Source organism: Amblyraja radiata, chromosome 6, assembly GCF_010909765.2.
Source record: "Amblyraja radiata isolate CabotCenter1 chromosome 6, sAmbRad1.1.pri, whole genome shotgun sequence".
In the NCBI taxonomy this organism is placed as follows: domain Eukaryota; kingdom Metazoa; phylum Chordata; class Chondrichthyes; order Rajiformes; family Rajidae; genus Amblyraja; species Amblyraja radiata.
Window position 1 is genome coordinate 94903010 of NC_045961.1, and position 19085 is coordinate 94922094.

Sequence of the window (19085 nt, forward strand, 5' to 3'; positions counted from 1 at the left end):
TAGAGGACATCAGCTACAAGGAAAGCTTGGACAAACTTGGACAGTTTTCTATAGAATACTGGAGGTTAAGGGTGGACCTGAGATAAGTATATAAATTTATGTTTGGGGCATTGATACATTGGGCAGTCAGAACCTTCTCCCTAGGGCGGTAAAGTCCAACACTAGAGTGCATAGGGGACGTTTAATGGAAATGTGCAGGGCAAGAGAGTATTTCCAGAGCCTTTTGCGCAGAAAGCGATGGGTGCCTGGAATGCAGAACCATGGATAGAGGTGGAAGCACATACGATAATGGGATTTAAGAGGCTTTTCAGAGAGACACATGGACAAGCAAGGAATGGAGGGAATCACTTGAAGTTAGGGAAGAGGCATCATGTTCGGCATGGACATTGTGGCCCAAAGTGCCTGTTCCTGTCCGGTACACTTGTACAGTATGTTAACAGTGAGCATGAAACCAGTAGATGATTAGTAAACCCCCTGGTAAAGGAGTCCTCATCAGCTGTTTCAAGGTAATTCCAGACACCCAGTAAATTCGCAACAGCCATGTAAAATGGACGAATGAAGTGAGGTTACATTGATAGCACAACCCAAACATGCAACCTTCCAGCAAGAAGGGCAAGGGTTGTAGATGCATAGGTCCTCCTTCAAGCCACGCACCCTCTTTGTCACCTCATGCAGATCCTGGAACACCTTATCTAACAGAAGTATTGAGCCCTGTCAGAGATGCAACTTCAGAGATGCAACATCCAAAATGGCCCTTCGGCCCACCGAGTCTGTGCTGACCGGCAATAACCCCGTATACTAGCACTATCCCTACACACTGGGGACAATTTACAATTTACAGAAGCCAATTAACCTACAATCCTGTACATCTTTGGACTGCGGAGGGAAGCTGGAGCGTCCAGTGAAAGTCCACGCGGTCACAGGGAGAACGTTCAAACACCGCACAGGCAGCGCCCGTGGTCAGGACCTCTGGTGCTGTAAAGCCCCTGTCCCACTTAGGAAACCTGAACGGAAACCTCTGGAGATTTTGCGCCCCACCCAAGTTTTCCGAGCGGTTCCCGGAGGTTTTTGTCAGTCTCCCTACCTGCTTCCACTACCTGCAATCTCCGGCAACCACCTGCAACCTCTGGGAACTGCACGGAAACCTTGGGTGGGGCGCAAAGTCTCCAGAGGTTTCCGTACAGGTTTCCTAAGTGGGACAGGGGCATAAGGAAGCATCACCACCATGACACCCACAAAGTTACTTCAGCGCTGTGTTTTGCTCAAGACCTCAGCAACTGCAGTTTCTTATCCCTCTCTCCTTCTTAATTATTAATCACCTCGGGTGAAGCTCTGGAGATTTTTTCACCTCCTGACAAATTACTGGGTGCCGTGTGCATCATCCTGCACTAACTATCTGGCCGATCACCTCCATTTCTTAGTCCCCTTCGCCTGCCACATTTTTACTGCCATAAGCACTTTAAATGAGAAAATCCTTCTAGCTTCCAGCTCTATTATTCGTGTCGTCAGCAACATAAAGAACAAACCCGTTCCTTCAAGAGATTAGTGTTTAACCTTTGGAAGGAAGTTACAGGAGGGGCACCTACGGCACATGTGAGATGGGTGGTGATGATGTACAAGCATAGAACTGGGTACGAGAGTCAGAGAAGTGAGTGGAGAATTGAAGTGTAAGCTATGGACTAAGGACAGTGGTAGTGTGGCTGTTCTGGGAGAGGGGCAATGTGGAGGAAAGGAAATGGGCAGAATTACTGAGATGGTAGAGGGATGCAATATCAGTGGTGTGATCTGGTAATGATAGGGGAGGAAATAACATCGTCGAAGGCGCGCCTGCCTTCATAAATATTCTCTCTCTAGAACTCTAATTTATACCAATGTTTGCTTTCCTCTCGGCCCCTCTTTAGTCACAGGCGGGGGAGACAAGGGGCAAGGACAAGCGGTCCCGAGAGAGAAGATTCATAGTCATAGACTTGTACAGCATGGAACCAGGCTCTTCGGCCCAACTTGCCCATGCCGACCAACATGCCCCATCTACAGTAGTCCCACCTACCTGCATTTGGCACATATCCCTCTAAACCTGTTCTGTCCGTGTCCCTGTTCCAATGTTTCTTCAAGGTGTGATAGTACCTGCCTCAACCATCTGCTCCGGCAGCTCATTCCACATACGTACCACCCTCTGTGTAAACAAAGTTGTCCCTCAGGTTTCTATTAAAGCTTTGCCCCGCACTTCAACAGTTCAAATGTTCATTAGTTGTAGGAGCAGAATTAGGCCATTCGGCCCATTGAATAAACTCCACCATTCAATCATGGCTGATCGATCTTTCTCTCTCAACCTCATTCGCCTGCCTTCTGGCCATACCCCCTGACACCCGTACTAATCAAGAATCTATCTATCTGCGTCTTTAAAATATCCATTGACTTGGCCTCCACAGCCTTCTGGTGGCAACGAATTCCACAGATTCACCACCCTCTGACTAAATAAATTCCTCCTCATCTCCTTTGTAATGGTAAATCCTTTTATTCTGACACTATGGCCTCCGTTCCCAGACTCTCCCACTAGTGGAAACACCCTCTCCACGTCCATTCTATCCAGGCCTTTCACTGTTCGCTAAGTTTCAATGCGGACGCCCCCTCATCCTTCTGCCCAGTGCTGTCAGATGCTCATGATACGGTACTCCAATCATTCCTGGGATCATTCTCGTCAACCTCACAAGTCTTTTACCCAAAGCAGAAGATTTTAAAATTAAGAGCGTAGACCTTAGGTGAGAGGAGAGAGATTTCAGAGGCTCTGAGGTGCTTTTTCAGTGCAGTAAGTATGTATCTGGAACAAGCTGCCAGAGGAAGCTATAAAATTATGATTTACAAAAGAGATTTGGCCGGATATATGGATAGGAGAGCTTTAGAGACATATGGGCCAAATGCAACAAATGGTGCAGCCCAGGTGCCAACTTGCTTAGCATAGAGAAGGTACACAAAAATGCTGAAGAAACTCAGCGGGTGCAGCAGCATCTATGGAGCGAAGGAGATAGGCAACGTTTCGGGCCAAAACCCTTCTTCAGACTGATAGGGGGTGGGGGGAGGCGGGGAGAAGGAAAGGAAAAAGCTGGAGGAGGAGCCCGAGGGCTGAGGGAGAGGTAGGAAGGGGAGGAGACAGAATTGTGAAAATTCAATGTTCATGCCACCAGGATGCAGACTCCCCAAGCGGAATATGAGGTGCTGTTCCTCCAATTTCCAGTGTTGTTCACTCTGGCCGTGGAGGAGACCCAGGACAGAGAGGTCGGATACGGAATGGGAGGGGGAGTTGAAGTGCTGAGCCACCAGGTTGGTTGTCGGGCCGAAGTGACCTGATTCAATGCTGTATTACTCTACGACTCATTAGCCAATGCCCTCCATTGAGAGGAAAGGGGAATCTAGTGATTTTCGTACTTTCAGTGGTAAATAGAAGGCAAAAGAGTCAGGTTGCAGTTCCTGATCCAATTTACAAATGATGACAAAGAGCTGATTGCTACTTTAGGACGTTTTCTACAGAAAATTCAAAGTCATCAGCCACAATCCAATTACACGAGGAACTCCAGACATTTTCCGGCAACGATACCGAACCAGTAGTAATTGGTCTTCCATCATTTGCGGGGCCTTGCAGCGTGCAAATTGGCTCCCTTGTGGTCTATTTTCCATCAGTGACTACACATGCAAATTATTTAATTGACTCTGAAGTGCATTGAGGTGAGGTGAAGATCATAAATGCGAGTTTTCTTCATTCATTTATATGGTGTAATACCCGCTCACATTATCAATGTGAGCCATTACTCTCTGTAAAGCCAGCCAATTAAATACTGTAGGCGAGAGGCTGGTTATTTCCACTTTGCAGATGTACAGCTCTGGATAATGGTTTGATCAAAACTGCAGGAGGCAGCCCATAAAACCTGCCAGGCATTTCAAGGATTGGCAGTAATTACATTGTAAGAACATGTGTTATGATGCCCTGTTGCAATGGAGCAGAATTTGACTCAAGATGCTGAAAGAAATTGCCCATGCCTGCGAATGATTACAAAGCAGAAATGTCATCGAGGAGGAACAAGAAATTGAGACATCAAAGCCATGAGGTTAGGCTAAACTTGAACTCTCTCTGAGATATTCAGAATTTCCTGGAATTGAAATGTTTTATACAATTCTGAGAACTATATTTTACACTGCTTCTTTCCCTTTGTTCCACCTGTTTGGCCAGATTGTATTGATGTGTAGTATGATAATGCTATACATGAATGATATAGTATTATGTACTAATACCATTAGAGCATAGAAGTGTATGAAATCACGAGAGGAAAAGATTGGGTAGATCATAAGGTCGTATGGAATAGGAGTAGAATTAGGCCATTTGGCCCATCAAGTCTATTCTGCCATTCAATCATGGCTGTTCTAACCCCACTCTCCTGCCTTCTCCCCATAACCCCTGACACCTGTACTAATCACAAAGCACAAAGTCTCTTGCCCAAAGTGGGTGAATCAAGGACCAGAGGACATAGGTTTAAGGTGAAGGGGAAGAGATTTAATAGAAATCTGAGGTGGTGGATGTATGGAACAAGCTGCCAGAGGAGGTAGTTGAGGCTGGGACTATCCCAACATTTAAGAATCAGTTAGACAGGAGAAAGGATAGGGCAGGTTTGGAGGGATATGGGCCAAACGCAGGCAGGCGGGACTAGTGTAGCTAGGACATGTTGGCTAGTGTGAGTAAGTTGGGCCGAAGGGCCTGTTTCCACGCTGTATCACTCTATGACTCGATGCCTCTGCGTGAAAGATGTGATTTGAATGGATAGCATGCACAACAAATGCTTCACTATACCTCGGTACACATAACTATAAGAAACCTAAACCTGCAAGAATGCCATTCAGCCCATTGAGTCTGTCCCAGTTTAGCAGAGGACAGCCATTAATCCCTCTCCCCACTTATCTCCCTGCAACCTATCCTGGCCTTTGCCCTTTAACTGCTACCGCTCCCCATTCTACTGCCATCTATACATAACAGGTGGAATTAACAGTAGACAATTAACATCCCAACCTGCCAGTTTTGGGATCACGAGAGGCATTCAAGAGGTCACTGACAATGTACAAACTCCAAATGGACAGCATCTGACGTCAGGATCAAACCTGGGTTAGTCATGCTCTGCGGCAGCAGCACTACCCGATGTGCCGCACTGCAGCCCACTCCATGGTGAACTTAATGGAGTTTTCCCTTCAATATCAGGTCTATCTTTATCAGAATTGCCTTCCTGTGCAGTCTACGATCTTGATGCGTAGTACTGGCTACAGTGGAAGATTAATGGTAGGAACTTTATTGTACGGCGAGTATATCAGTAAAGAAATCTGCAGTTAAACCTTGAAAATCGGTGCAGAGCATTTGTTATGGTATATTGCTTCAGTAATCTATTTAAGATTTGGCAAATTAAGCTTTTGTTTCCTGGGTTGAATGAAAGTTTTAATAACTTATTTGATACTTGTTGGCAGCCAGATTGAAAGAAAGTCTGTGTAAGACACTCTCTTGGTATACTATAGAGGATTGCTCTGTAATATTGGAAAGTTGAAGCTTCTGTGTATTAGGTTTCCCTCTTCCCTTCGCAGGCACCACTTATGTAGGGAACAGGTCATTAATTCATGTGATAGGAGCAGAATTAGGCCATTCAGCCCATCAGGTCTTCTCCGCCATTCAATCAAGGCTGATCTACCTCTCCTTCCTAACCCCATTCTCCTGCCTTCTCCCCATAACCCCTGACACCATACTAATCAAGAAGGGTCTCGACCCGAAACATCACCCATTCCTTCTCTCCAGAGATGCTGCCTGTCCCGCTGAGTTACTCCCATCATTTTGTGCCAATCTTGGGTTTAAACCAACATCTGCAGTTCCTTCTTACACAAGAATCTATCTATCTCTGCCTTTAAAAATATCCATTGACGGCCTCCACAGCCTTCTGTGGCAAAGAATTCCGTAGATTCACCACCTTCTGACTAAAGAAATTCCTCCTCATCTATTTCCTAAAGGAACGTCCTTTAATTCTGAGGCTATAACCTCTGGTCCTAGACTCTCCCACAAGTGGAAACATCCTCTCCACATCCACTCTGTACAGGCCTTTCACTATTCGGTAAGTTTCAATGAGGTCCCCCCCCTCATCCTTCGAAATGCCTGCAAGATCCACAAACATTCTCTAATAACACTCCATTGCTTGTGTCTCGGTCAAGAGACCAAGAGTTGTTTCAATTGCAAACGTAAGGAATAGGAGCAAGGGTATCATTTGAACCCTTTGCCATTCACCAAAATCAAACATTATCTTCCACCATTTCCCTGCACTATTTCCATATCCCTTGATCCCTCCGATATCTAGAAAGCCATTGATCCCAGTGTTGAAAGCAAACACCCCTCTACAACTCTCCGGGATACAGAATTCAAGGGTTTATTATCGCTTGAATGAAATACATTTCTCTTATTTTAAGATCATGATCTTCAGTTCCAGGCTTCTCAGACAAAGGAAACACCCTCCCTGCCTCTCCTCTGTTCAACCCATTATGAATTCTCTGTTTCATGAAATCACCTCTCAACTTCCTAAATCCCAGAGATTAGAGGACATTCAATTTCCCCTCATTTGACAAACCCACTAATACGATCTGATAAGTTGTCTTCCTCTCCACTGACTCGCAGTCTAAAGAAGGGTCTTGACCCAAAACGTCACCCATTCCTTCTATCCAGAGATGCTACCTGTCCCGCAGAGTTACTCCAGCATTTTGTGTCTATCTTCAGTGTAAACGAGCATCTACAGTTCCCTCCTACACAGGAACGACCAATCTGATTCCGAATTATAAGGACATTTCTACACAAGCCATGTTTTTATTTTTAACTGATTGTTTAAAGGCTGAAAGTATAGGCGACACAATTCTGAGCGATTACTTTGTGTCTCTGAGCAAATATGGATGATTTATGAATCTGTCTCGAAACTCTGTCATAATCTTACGAATGTTTGGAGTGAAATTGTTGTTTTGCAATCTCTCTGTTGCAAATATATGCCTTTATCAATGCGGATACCAACATTGTACCCCATGTGGAATTTCAAAGGTCCTATTGGCAAATGATGCTCACACAGACAGAGTTCCAACTATATTGTTACTTGGAATGAACACCAAGGCCCAATGTTCCCTTCTGCAGCAGTGTGACTTTATTGTAAAAGACTCTCTTAGTCTGAAGAACTGAAACGTCACCCATTCCTTCTCTCCAGAGATGCTGCCTGTCTCGCTAAATTACTCCAGCATGTTGTGTCTGTCTTTGGTGTAAACCAGCATCTGCAGTTCCGTCCTGCAAAACACCTACCACTGTCACAAGTCCACAAGTTATAGGAGTAGAAATAGGCCATTCGGCCCATCGAGTCTTCTCTGCCATTCAATCATGACTTATCTCTGCCTCCTAATCCCATTTTCCTGCCTTCACCCCATAACTTCTCCTTGACCAGAACTTGACACCCGTTCTAATCAAGAATTTGTCTATCTCTGCCTTATAAATATCCACTGACTTGGCCTCCACAGCCCTCTGTGGCAATGAGTTCCACAGATTATCTACCCTCTGACTAAAGAAGTTCCTCCTCACCTCCTTTCTAAAATAGCGCCCTGTCCTGGTTGGGGTTAAAAGTGCTCTGAATAACTCTGTCCCATATCGCACGACCTAGCTACCAAACAAAGGAAGGTACACAAAATTGCTGGGGAAACTCAGCGGGTGCAGCAGCATCTATGGAGCGAAGGAAATAGGCGACGTTTCGGGCCGAAACCCTTCTTCAGACGGCCCGAAACGTCGCCTATTTCCTTCGCTCCATAGATGCTGCTGCACCCGCTGAGTTTCCCCAGCAATTTTGTGTACCTTCGATATTCCAGCATCTGCAGTTCCCTTTTGAATACCAAACAAAGGATCCTTTTTAATTCAAACATCCTCGTTGAGTTGCTCTTCGAACAACTGGCGGCTGGCTATATTAAATACTTGTATGAATTCTCAGCTGGATTACACATAAACAAGTTCCATCTCATTCATTTCTAGAAGTAAATACTTTTATGCACCACATTTTCACAGTAATGCACAAACAATTGCCTTATAACTGCTTTATAACTGATTCAGGCAGAAGAAATATTACTGGAGTGGTTCCCCAGAGAGGCGGAAATATAGGCAGTAAAGTGGCTGATGGTAAAAAAAATGTTGAAAACTTACTTATACTCTAACAACTTCCAAACCCATTATTTTGCTACATAGTGTTCTAACACTGTTTAGTTCAAACAGGTCAAATATAAATCTAAGATAAACACAAAAAGCTGGAGTAACTCAGCAGATCAGACAGCATCTCTGGAGAAAAGGAATAGGTGACGTTTCGGGTTGAGACTATAATATAATATTCAAATATAAATCTGTTGGACCACAGATTTACATATAAGATCCAGCAGATTATTGTCAAATTCCATGTTCTCTGTTATACAATTTAGTTTAGTTTCGAGATACAGGCCCTTCGGCCCACCGAATCCATGCCAACCATCGATCACCCGCACACTAGTTCCATGTTATCCCAATTTCGCATCCAACACTAGATGGGTAATTTACAGAAGCCAATTGACCTACAAACTTGCACGTCTTTTGGATGTGGGAGGACACAGGATCATCCTTCAACTGATGTTACCAGGATTTCCATTCAAAACCACCAACATTGACTTGCAAAGTTCAGCTCAATCTTCCTTCTCAAGCGATAATCATGGTTGGATTTACAGGAGACATTCCTATTCAGCACTGAGATAATATTATTGAGTATAGTAAATTAGTAGAAATGGTTTGTACAGTTACTAATCTGAATGAGTCGCTTTTAAAAACAGGAATATTGGATAGATGGAATCCTTCTGTATATAGGCGCCTACATAGAAACATAGAAACATATAAACATAGAAGATAGGTGCAGGAGGAGGCCATTCGGCCCTTCAAGCCAGCACCGCCATTCATTGTGATCATGGCTGATCGTCCATGGCTGATCGTACATAACAACCACAAATAAGGAAACGGATTGCCAATCAGTTTTTATTTTTTTTGTACTCACAATTTAACTTTCCTTTCCGGCATTCATTCATAATAAAAATCACGTTTCACAGAATAATGTCCCAGTTACATTCAATAACTTTATATGTAATGGGTTGAGAGTGCAACATTTTCAGAAGTAATAAAGTAATCCAACATGGAAACAGGGCCTTTGGCCAACTCTTCCATGCCGACCAAGATACCCCATCTACGCTAGTCCTGTTAGTCAGCTTGAGTCCCATATCCCTCTAAACCTTCCCAATCCATGTACCTGTCCAAATGTCTTTCAAATATTTTTATAGTAACTCCCTCACCTACTTCCTCTGGCAGCTTGTTCCATATACCCACCATATACCCCTGTGTCATCCTTGAGACTGGAAACTGACGAAACCAAGGTTCGATCTCCATGGACATTCACAAAAATGCTGGGGTAAAGGTCCTGTCCCACCAGTATGCGATTGCATGCGTCTAGCGCGACCAAACGTGGTCGCTTGAGGCGAATGGCCGTGCGGGGCCGGTCCCAATTCGAACCGCGGAGGCGTATGGAGTTGTGTGGATCTGGTCCCGACATCGCACAGGGCTCCAAAAATCCTGCACTGTCCAAAAATTCCGTGCGCCAATGGCCTGTCGGCCCGCAGACGTATTGAGGGCGTACGCAGCGCCTTGACGAGCGTACGCAGCGTCTTGATGTCTTACGCAGCATCTTGACGGCGTACGCCTAGCGTGTGGCGTTGCGCCATGACGTCACCGCCCGGCGTACCGTTGCGTGATGACGTCACCGCCCGACGCCGTCCGAAGGAAATAGGCGACGTTTCGGGCCGAAACCCTTCTTCAGACTGATGGGGGGGGGGGGGGGGGGGGGGGAAAGAAAGAAGGAAAAGGGGAGGAGGAGGAGGAGCCCGAGGGCGGGCGGATGGGAGGGTGGGAGGAGACAGCTAGAGGGTTAAGGAAGGGGAGGAGACAGCAAGGGCTAGCCAAATTGGGAGAATTCAATGTTAATGCCATAAGGACGCAGGGTTTCCTCCTCCTCCTCCCCTTTCCCTTCTTTCTTTCCCCCCCCCCCCCCACCCCCCATCAGTCTGAAGAAGGGTTTCGGCCCGAAACGTCGCCTATTTCCTTCGCTCCATAGATGCTGCTGCACCCGCTGAGTTTCCCCAGCAATTTTGTGTACCTTCGATATTTGAGCATCTGCAGTTCCCTTTTGAACACAAATATACTGAAACCCTGGTATTGTGCAAATATACGTTTGTATTTATCTATGAAATCAAGTGGGAGTGTGACTAAGAGATTTCATTAAGAAGTACTTTAGTACTTTAGCACCTCAACTGTATTCACAAGCCTGCAGATATGAATATATAATCTTGTTTCTTCAAGAATTCAGGGAAATAATTGTTGTGGAAAGTACACGGTGTGTATTAACGTCCTGAAGAATTGATAAGAAAAGGGCAAGGGATGCCATCCAACAATTATAGCTGTGTGCACCTTCAGCAAAGAATATTAATTCTTGGATTTCCCACTTTAATTGTGTGCTTGAAAGATAAAGCCCCAAGTGCGTGAATTCATCATGAAACATCATCCTCAGTATGTGCAGTAGAATTAATATCTGAAATATTCTGCAAAAGGCAGGAAAATGCAATAGTCACCTTATCCAGGTCTTGGCAAGTACATTGGATATGGATCACATAAATGCAATCCAAATGGTAGCTGGATTCACTTATGACGCTCGCCTCATGCCGTATTTAACACTTGGAGACAAGACCAGTGAAATGACAATGCACCGATTTCAGGCCTGACGTGACGGCAAAGCTATCACTGTTCGCCTTTGTTGCACCACAAAAAATGACAGCGACTGCTATTGTCTGCTCGCTGGTAATTAAACAAGGAAATCCAGGGACGTTGTAAGGGATTATCTGCCTCTCCGCAGCGTGCATAATTTGAGTGTTCGCAAAGACAGTCGGCATACAGTTTGCAACATTTCAGCCGTTTACACATACACCAGGAACTATAATTGCTGATGGCATAGTTTTGTTGAATGAAGTGGAACTTCGCCTTTATGCTTTACAGTCATAATTGCTGGAGAATATTGTTTGGTCCTGACAAAAACAATGTTTTAAAACTGAATTATCATTCTCCTTGCTGTGAAACAACATTGTTAGTCTGTATATATAATTTTGATTATATATAAATATATATAGATTATATATAAATTATATTTTAAATTTATGGCACTTTTGCTCTTATCTTAGCCCTACTTGCTTTTACCTTAACCCTAAACCAATCTTTGTTTTTTCTATAAAATAATGAATCATTGTCTCTGCTTTTTACTTCCTGGTTTGATGCATGTGCAGTCCGATTCGCTGCTCAGCGGTTTCAAGAGTTGTTAATGTCACAGATTCTCATACTAATGGTGCCAATTTGAAATTAGCACCAGATAGGAAAGGGAAAACCATATCCATACATGCATGCATTCATCTCTGTTGAAATGTCAAAGACATGTTGCAAATGACTCAATTTATTCCCAATATATGTTGCAACTGTTGCCACCCCGTTGTAGATGTGAATAGAAAGCAAGAATGTTGTTGCCAGTAATTTAATCAACTGGTGGTACAATACAAAGTGCTGGAGGTCAGCAAAGATAGACACACAATGCTGGAGTAACTCAGTGGGACAGGGAGCATCTCTGGAGAGAAAGAATGGGTGACGTTTCGGGATGAGACCATGCATTCTGAAGAAGTGTCTCAACCCGAAACGTCAAACATTCCTTCTATCCAGAGATGCTGCCTGACCCGCTGAGTTACTCCAGCATTTTGTGACTATCTTCGGTGTAAACCAGCATCTGCAGTTCCTTCCTCCACTGATCAGCAGCTGCCTGACCTGCGGAGTTCCTCCAGCACTTTGTGTTTTACTCAAGATGCGAGCATCTGCAGTTGCAAGAATCTCCAATTCAATCAACTAGTGGTTCATTGTCTAACTTCAATGTCGTTTTCCCAATAGATGCGTATCCGAACTCTGAGGTCGTTTATGAATGGACTAACGAGACGTACAAATCTGTGGTTGTGGCTGAAGACGGCTCTCGCCTGAATCAATACGACTTGTTGGGACACACAGTGGGAGATGAACTGATCAGATCAAGCACAGGTCTGTTATGCTTTCCACGTGTATTTGCTCATTGATTCGAGAGAGCATCGATATTTCAGCGTGCTACCATCATTCCTAACATAATTCTCTTATCCTACCCCCAGTTTATGCAGAGAATGCAGGTTGCTGGAACTATGCAAGTAGAGTATAGAATATATGGAGAAGTTGGGAGGTCAACGCATAGTTGTGTAAGAAGTTGGTGAGGCCGCAGTTAGAGTACTGTGTTCAGTTCTGGGCGCCGTGTCATAGGACAGATGTTGTCAAGCTGGAAAGAGTACAGCGAAGATTTACAAGGATGTTGCTAGGACTAGAGGGTCTGAGCTGTAGTGAGAGGTTGAGTAGGCTGGGACTTTATTCCTTGTAGACTAGGAGGGGTGAACTTATAGAGGTGTATACAATCATGGGAGGAATAGATTGGGTAGATGCACAGAGTCTCTTGCCCAGAGTAGGCAGATCGAGGACCAGAGGACATAGGTTTAAGGTGAAAAGACTTATTAGGAATCTGATGGGGACCTTTTACACACAAAGGGTGGTGGGGTTTTGGAACAAGCTGCCAGAGGAGGTAGTTGAGGCTGGGACTGTCCCTGCATTTAAGAAACAGTTAGACAGGTACATGGATAGGACAGGTTTGGAGGGATACGGGCCAAGAGCGGGCACCGAGACTAGTGTTGGGCTGAAGGGCCTGTTGCATGTTGTATCACTACATGACTTTATGACTGTAGAGACTGACTGCTCTGAGGATCAAACCATCTATTATCTAAAATGATTTGGTGTAAACTAGCATCTGCGGTTCCTTCCTTCATATTATATAAACAGATTAGGTTTTACGACATTTGTTGCATTATTTTGTGTTAAGTGCATAAAAGTGCTGAGCATCAGGACATTTAATGCATTTAACACAGAATCTTGTATAAAATGCTACAACCACATAGGATTAAGGCAGGTTACCAAAATAATAACAGTAGCTTGAGTCTGAAGAAGTTCATGAATTCATAAATTCTAGGAACAGAATTAGGCCATTCGGCCCGTCAAGTCTACTCCGCCATTCAATCATGGCTGATCTATCTTTCCCGCTCAACCCCATTAGAAACATAGAAATGTAGAAAATAGGTGCAGGAGAAGGCAATTCGGCCCTTCGAGCCAGCACCGCCATTCATTGTGATCATGGCTGATCATCCCCAATCAATAACCCGTGCCTGCCTTCTCCCCATAATCCCCTGGCACCCGCACTAATCAAGAATCTGTCAATCTCCGCCTTAAAAAGATCCACTAACGTGGCCACCGCAGCCTTCTGTGGCAATGATTTCCACAGATTCACCACCCTCTGTCTAAATAAATTCCTCCTCATCTCCTTTCTAAAGGGTCCTGACCTGATATATCACCCTGTCATGTTCTCCAGAGATACACAAAATTGCTGGGGAAACTCAGCGGGTGCAGCAGCATCTATGGAGCGAAGGAAATAGGCGACGTTTCGGGCCGAAACCCTTCTTCAGACCATGTTCTCCAGAGATGCTGCTTAACCTGCTGAGTTACTGCAGCATTTGAGTCTTTCTTTTACGAAAAAAAATATTCCTTATGCTTATTGCTTATTTTAAAAAAAAATAATAATAAAAGGAATAAGGATTGCTGCAGGGAATAAATCTTGCTTTTGTAGGAAATAATTGGAGATGTTGGTTTAAACCGAAGATAGCTGGAGTAACTCAGCGGGTCAGAAAGCAAAGCTTGATCAGCTGGTTGTATCTGATGGATTATTGAGAGCTCAGTTCTATGAAAGGATGCCAATCTCGGGAACTCCCCTCCCCTAGACCAGTATCACATGTCCACAACCCAACCCCCACGTGGAGCAGGGATTATGTTTGATGTCATTCCCTGGCGGTGTTACCTAAAGCAATTTTGCAGGACACCCATCACATCCAGTCGCTGCAGATGGACACAAAATGCTGGAGTAGCTACTCCGTGGGACAGGCAGCATCTCTGGAGAGAAGGAATGGGTGGCGTTTCGGGTCGAGCATTCGGCCCATCAAGTCTACCCCGCCGTTCAATCTATCTTTCCCTCTCAACCCCATTTAGAAAAAGAATTTAGAAGACTGAGGGGGGATCTTATAGAAACTTACAAAATTCTTAAGGGGTTGGACAGGCTAGATGCAGGAAGATTGTTCCCGATGTTGGGGAAGTCCAGAACAAGGGGTCACAGTTTCAGGATAAGGGGGGAAATCCTTTAGGACCGAGATGAGAAAAACATTTTTCACACAGAGAGTGGTGAATCTCTGGAATTCTCTGCCACAGAAGGTAGTTGAGGCCAGTTCATTGGCTATATTTAAGAGGGAGTTAGATGTGGCCCTTGTGGCTAAAGGTATCAGGGGGTATGGAGAGAAGGCAGGTACAGGATACTAAGTTGGATGATCAGCCATGATTATATTGAATGGCGGTGCAGGCTCGAAGGGCCGAATAGCCTACTCTTGCACCTATTTTCTATGTTTCTATTCGCCTGCCTTCTCCCCATAACTCTTGACACCCCTCACTAAGGGTCCGAAGAAGGGTCTCGACCCGAAACGTCATCCATTCCTTCTCTCCAGAGATGGTACCTGTCCCGCCGAGTTACTCCAGCATTTTGTGTCTATCTTCGGTGTAAAACCAGCATCTGCAGTTCCTTCCTACACATTCCAGCCACAGTCGCTGCAGATAAAGAGGTGCCTTCATTTTAAACACTCCACTGGGTTGAATTTGCAATGTGACTGCAGTCAGAAAAAAACTGCTAATCTGCGAGGAGGGAGGAGGGAGGGTGGAGGGGGAGCAAAATAAACTCCTCTCTCAAAGCAGAAAGTGGGGAAAAAAGGCTTCAAAACTGCAATAAGGTTGAGTATCATAATAGATGGTCTGCATATAGACTTACATGTTACATGTCATCATCACCCGCGTTAGTGCCACAGGTCGGTAGTCATTGAGGCACGTCACCTTACTCTTCTTGGGCACTGGTATAATTGATGCCCTTTTGAAGCAGGTGGGATCCTCAGACCTCAGTAGTGAAAAGTTGAAAATGTCCGTAAAAACTCCAGCCATTTGGTCCGCACAGGTTTTTAGAACACGACCGGGTACACCATCAGGTCCAGGCGCTTTTCGGGGGTTTACCCCTCTGAAGGATTTCCTGACGTCGGCCTCTGTGACTGAGACTGAAATACCATCACAGCGAATGGGGGCTCGGGAAGGCACATCAGTGTTGTCCCTATCAAAGCGTGCATAAAACGCATGACAATAAACTCACTTGAACACTTGAAGTTATTAACAACAATTAGGCAGGGAAATAGGGTTGAGAGGGGAAAATAGATCAGTCACGATCGACTGGCAGAGCAGTCTCGATGGGCCGAATGGCCTCATTCTGTTCCTATGTCTTCTGATTTTATGATAATTATGGTGCACTATCTAACCACAATGTTCTGAATTTAATTTCACGTGTTGGTCAGGAAAATATATACATTTTGCTCGTATTTTTATATAGATTGGTTTTAGCCGTTGCAGGATTCGGTATTAGTGTTGGGATAAAGCACGTAGACAGCTGACCCATTTCAGATCCTGGTTTTAAAGCGCTATTTGTGAGCTTGCAGCGCTCAATGGTCTCTGAGCCCAGTTTGTTGCAGTTCCCGCTGCGTTTACCAATGTTTACCGCGTGTACGTTTCCATTTGCATCCCTGAAACATTGTTTTTTAAGTCGTGGCACGTTATTAATGGGTGAGAAAAAAAACTCCCGCTTTCTTGCAACATTCAAGCAAGGGATCAGAGCAGAGGATTAACACAGCAAATCCCAGCGGATTTAACATGTTCAAGATCAATGCAGTGAGCATTAGAAGGAATCCCACGGCTCAACGTTGATGTACGCACACTGTAACAACCCCTGCTTTACCTCTCTCTCGAAGAGAGACACTAAATGCTGGAGTAACTCAGCGAGACAGGCAGCACCTCTGGATAGAAGGAATGGGTGATGTTTCGGGTCGGGGTCGAGGCCCTTCTTCAGTCTCCCCATCCCCCATCCCAGTTCTCTGGCCAGTCTGCCTGTCCTCCTGATCACCTTCCCCTCCGCTAACAATGATACATTTTCCTCGAGCCTTTCGTCCTCTTTGATCTCTCGTTTTCACATCTTACCCTTCCGTATCTCTGTGTCTCCCTCTCCCCTGTCTCCCAGTCTGAAGAAGGGTGTTGACCTGAAACGACACCCGTTCCTTCTCTCCAGAGATGCTGCCTGACCCACTGAGTGACCCCAGCATGTTGTGTCTATCTTGGAGTGTGAATCAGCATCTGCAGTTCCTTGCTACACTGGAACGGTCAATGGAATTCCTGAATTATAAGGACATTTCTACACAGAGCCACGTTTTTTTTTTTAAAAGGGCAATAGGTGGCTTAAGAATTCTGAGCGATGACTTGTATCTATGAGCAAACGTGGACGATTCATTTAACCTGTCTCAAAATTCTGCCATGATCTTCTGAATGTATGGGTGAAACGAGAATCATTCTCTTCCCTCATACGCAAAGCAGATTAGACAACAATGTATTTACATTCTGTAAATCCTGTTAATCTTTTACCTTCAGAAAAATAATGCCAGCTAAGAACGTGGAAAAACCGTGCTGACGTTTGATTGATTTAAATTATTCGCAATTCTTGGCAATAGTAAAAGGAAAAAAATATATATTATTTTTACATTGAAAGTGGGACGGACAGTACAGCCCTGTCATTGAAAATTGCTTGAATGTTCACTAGATGTTTTCAAGAGAGAGTTAGATTTAGCTTAGCTCTTAGGGCTAAATGAATCAAGGGATATGGGGAAAGAGCAGAAACAGGGTACTGATTTTAGATGATCAGCCGTGATCATATTGAATGGCGGTGCTGGCTCGAAGGGTCGAATGGCCTACTCCTGCACCTATTTTTCTATGTTTCTATATATCTTCCCGAGGTTCATTTCCACGGATAGCATTGACATTGTTTCTTTGAAACATTTTTGCGGGTGTTTTATGAAGGTTTTCAGCATTTGATTTTCATTGATACAAGGTTTGTACAGAGGTTATATTTTGAGACCTTTTACATTGAGCCTTCTGACTTTCATTTGCACATTCTACAATTCTGTCCCTTGCTCTCTGAAGAGCCCGCAAGCGTAAAGGACCTTGCTTAGTTCAGTTTAGAGATACAGTGCGGAAACATGCCCTGTGGCCCACCGAGTCCGCGCCGACCAGCGATCCCCGCACACTGACACCATCCTACACACACTAGGGACAATTTACAATTGTACCGAAGCCAATTTATCTACAGACCTGTACGCCTTTGGAGTGTGGGAGGAAACCGGAGCACCTGCAGGAAACCAACGCAGGCCATGGGGAGAACGTACAGACAAGCACCTGTGGGTCAGTATCGAATCCGGGTGTCTGGCGCTGAAAGGCAGCAACTCTACCACTGTGCCACAGTGCATCTATACTCTCAGCAGTATTCAGGGCACGAACGCTCACACAGTTCCAGCATGGTGTGGCAAAATGCCAACATGAGCCATTAGGAGGGGACCCGCTGTAAAGTCAGAATCAGCCAAGGAACTTACCAACTGACAACCATGGCCGCGTTGTTGTCCGCCACTAACGGGAACTCTCCGTTGACTTTTAACAACAAGAAGCAAACAGTGACACCGAGTTGTTCTAAATTCATTCTTCGCGATTCGGTTTTCTTTTCATCGAGTCAACGACTTCAAAAAGAACGTGGGTAAGCCGTCCCAAAACTGCGTGGCCAAGTCATCTGTCGTGTTTGGCACATCCTGACTTGTGGCCTCTTCAGAATTGTCCCAATGTCCAATTCTATGTTGAATTGAAACTCCCGGTTTTAAAGTGGGTTTTTTAATATCTGTATCTACGTTCCTTTTCGATCTGCTGATTCAATATAAATATATATATATACACTAAACAAAAATATGCACGTTGATAATGGCAAAATGATCTGCCCTTTCTGATGTGGAGAGGCGGATCTGTACAGAGATTTATCAGACAGTGCTCGGTCACAGATTGCAGGAGGGGATTAATGGGGACGAGTACTCGGATTTCCAACAGACGAGAGCGTCAGCCCTCAATGCCGATTTGCGTGGTTCATCGGCTCTTTACTGAATGTGAGCTCGGCGGACACTCAGGAACCAAAGCTAAACATATTACATTTATATTTGCAAGAAAGAAATCAGTCATCGCTAAAAAAAAGTGAGACACTTAGTGGTTTGTTGTTAGAGTTTGGCTATGCTGTTAGCAGCATAATCAAGGACAAGTCGCACACTGGCCATTCCCTCTTCTCCTCTCTCCCATCAGACAAAAGGTATAGAAGTGTGAAAACGCACACCTCTAGATTCGGGGACATTTTCTTCACAGCTGTTAATTGGCAACCGAATCATCCTACAACAACCAGAGAGCAGAGCTGAACTACTATCTACTTCTTTGATGACCCTTGGGCTATCCTAGATCGGACGTTGCTGGCTTTACCTTGCACTAAACGTTATTCCCTTATCTTGGGTAGACAAAAATGCTGGAGAAACTCAGCTGGTGAGGCAGCACCTATGGAGCGAAGGAAATAGGCAACGTTTCGGGTCGAGACCCTTCTTCAGACTGGATCGAGACCATTCTTACCTTATCTTGTATCTTTTCACTGGAAATGGATCGATTGCAATCATGTATTGTATTTCTGCCGACTGGTTAGCACGCAACAAAGGCTTTTCACTGTACCTCGGTACACATAACAATAAACTAAACTGAAACTGAAACTAATTTAGAGATACAGCAAGGAAATAGGCCCCACAGAGTCCGCTCTGACCAATGATCCCCGCTCATTAACACTATCGTACAAACACAAGGGACAGTTTAT

At 44.7% G+C, this 19085-nt stretch overlaps 1 protein-coding gene across 1 annotated transcript in view; it reads left to right on the forward strand.

Annotated features, from left to right (window-relative positions):
- The window catches only part of gabra5 (gamma-aminobutyric acid type A receptor subunit alpha5), a 95138-nt gene that overhangs the window by 53333 nt on the left and 22720 nt on the right, over positions 1-19085 (forward strand). The window contains exon 7 of the mRNA XM_033023258.1: positions 12071-12214. Coding sequence (XP_032879149.1) covers positions 12071-12214 — 144 coding nt within the window. The remainder of the gene's footprint in view (positions 1-12070; positions 12215-19085) is intronic.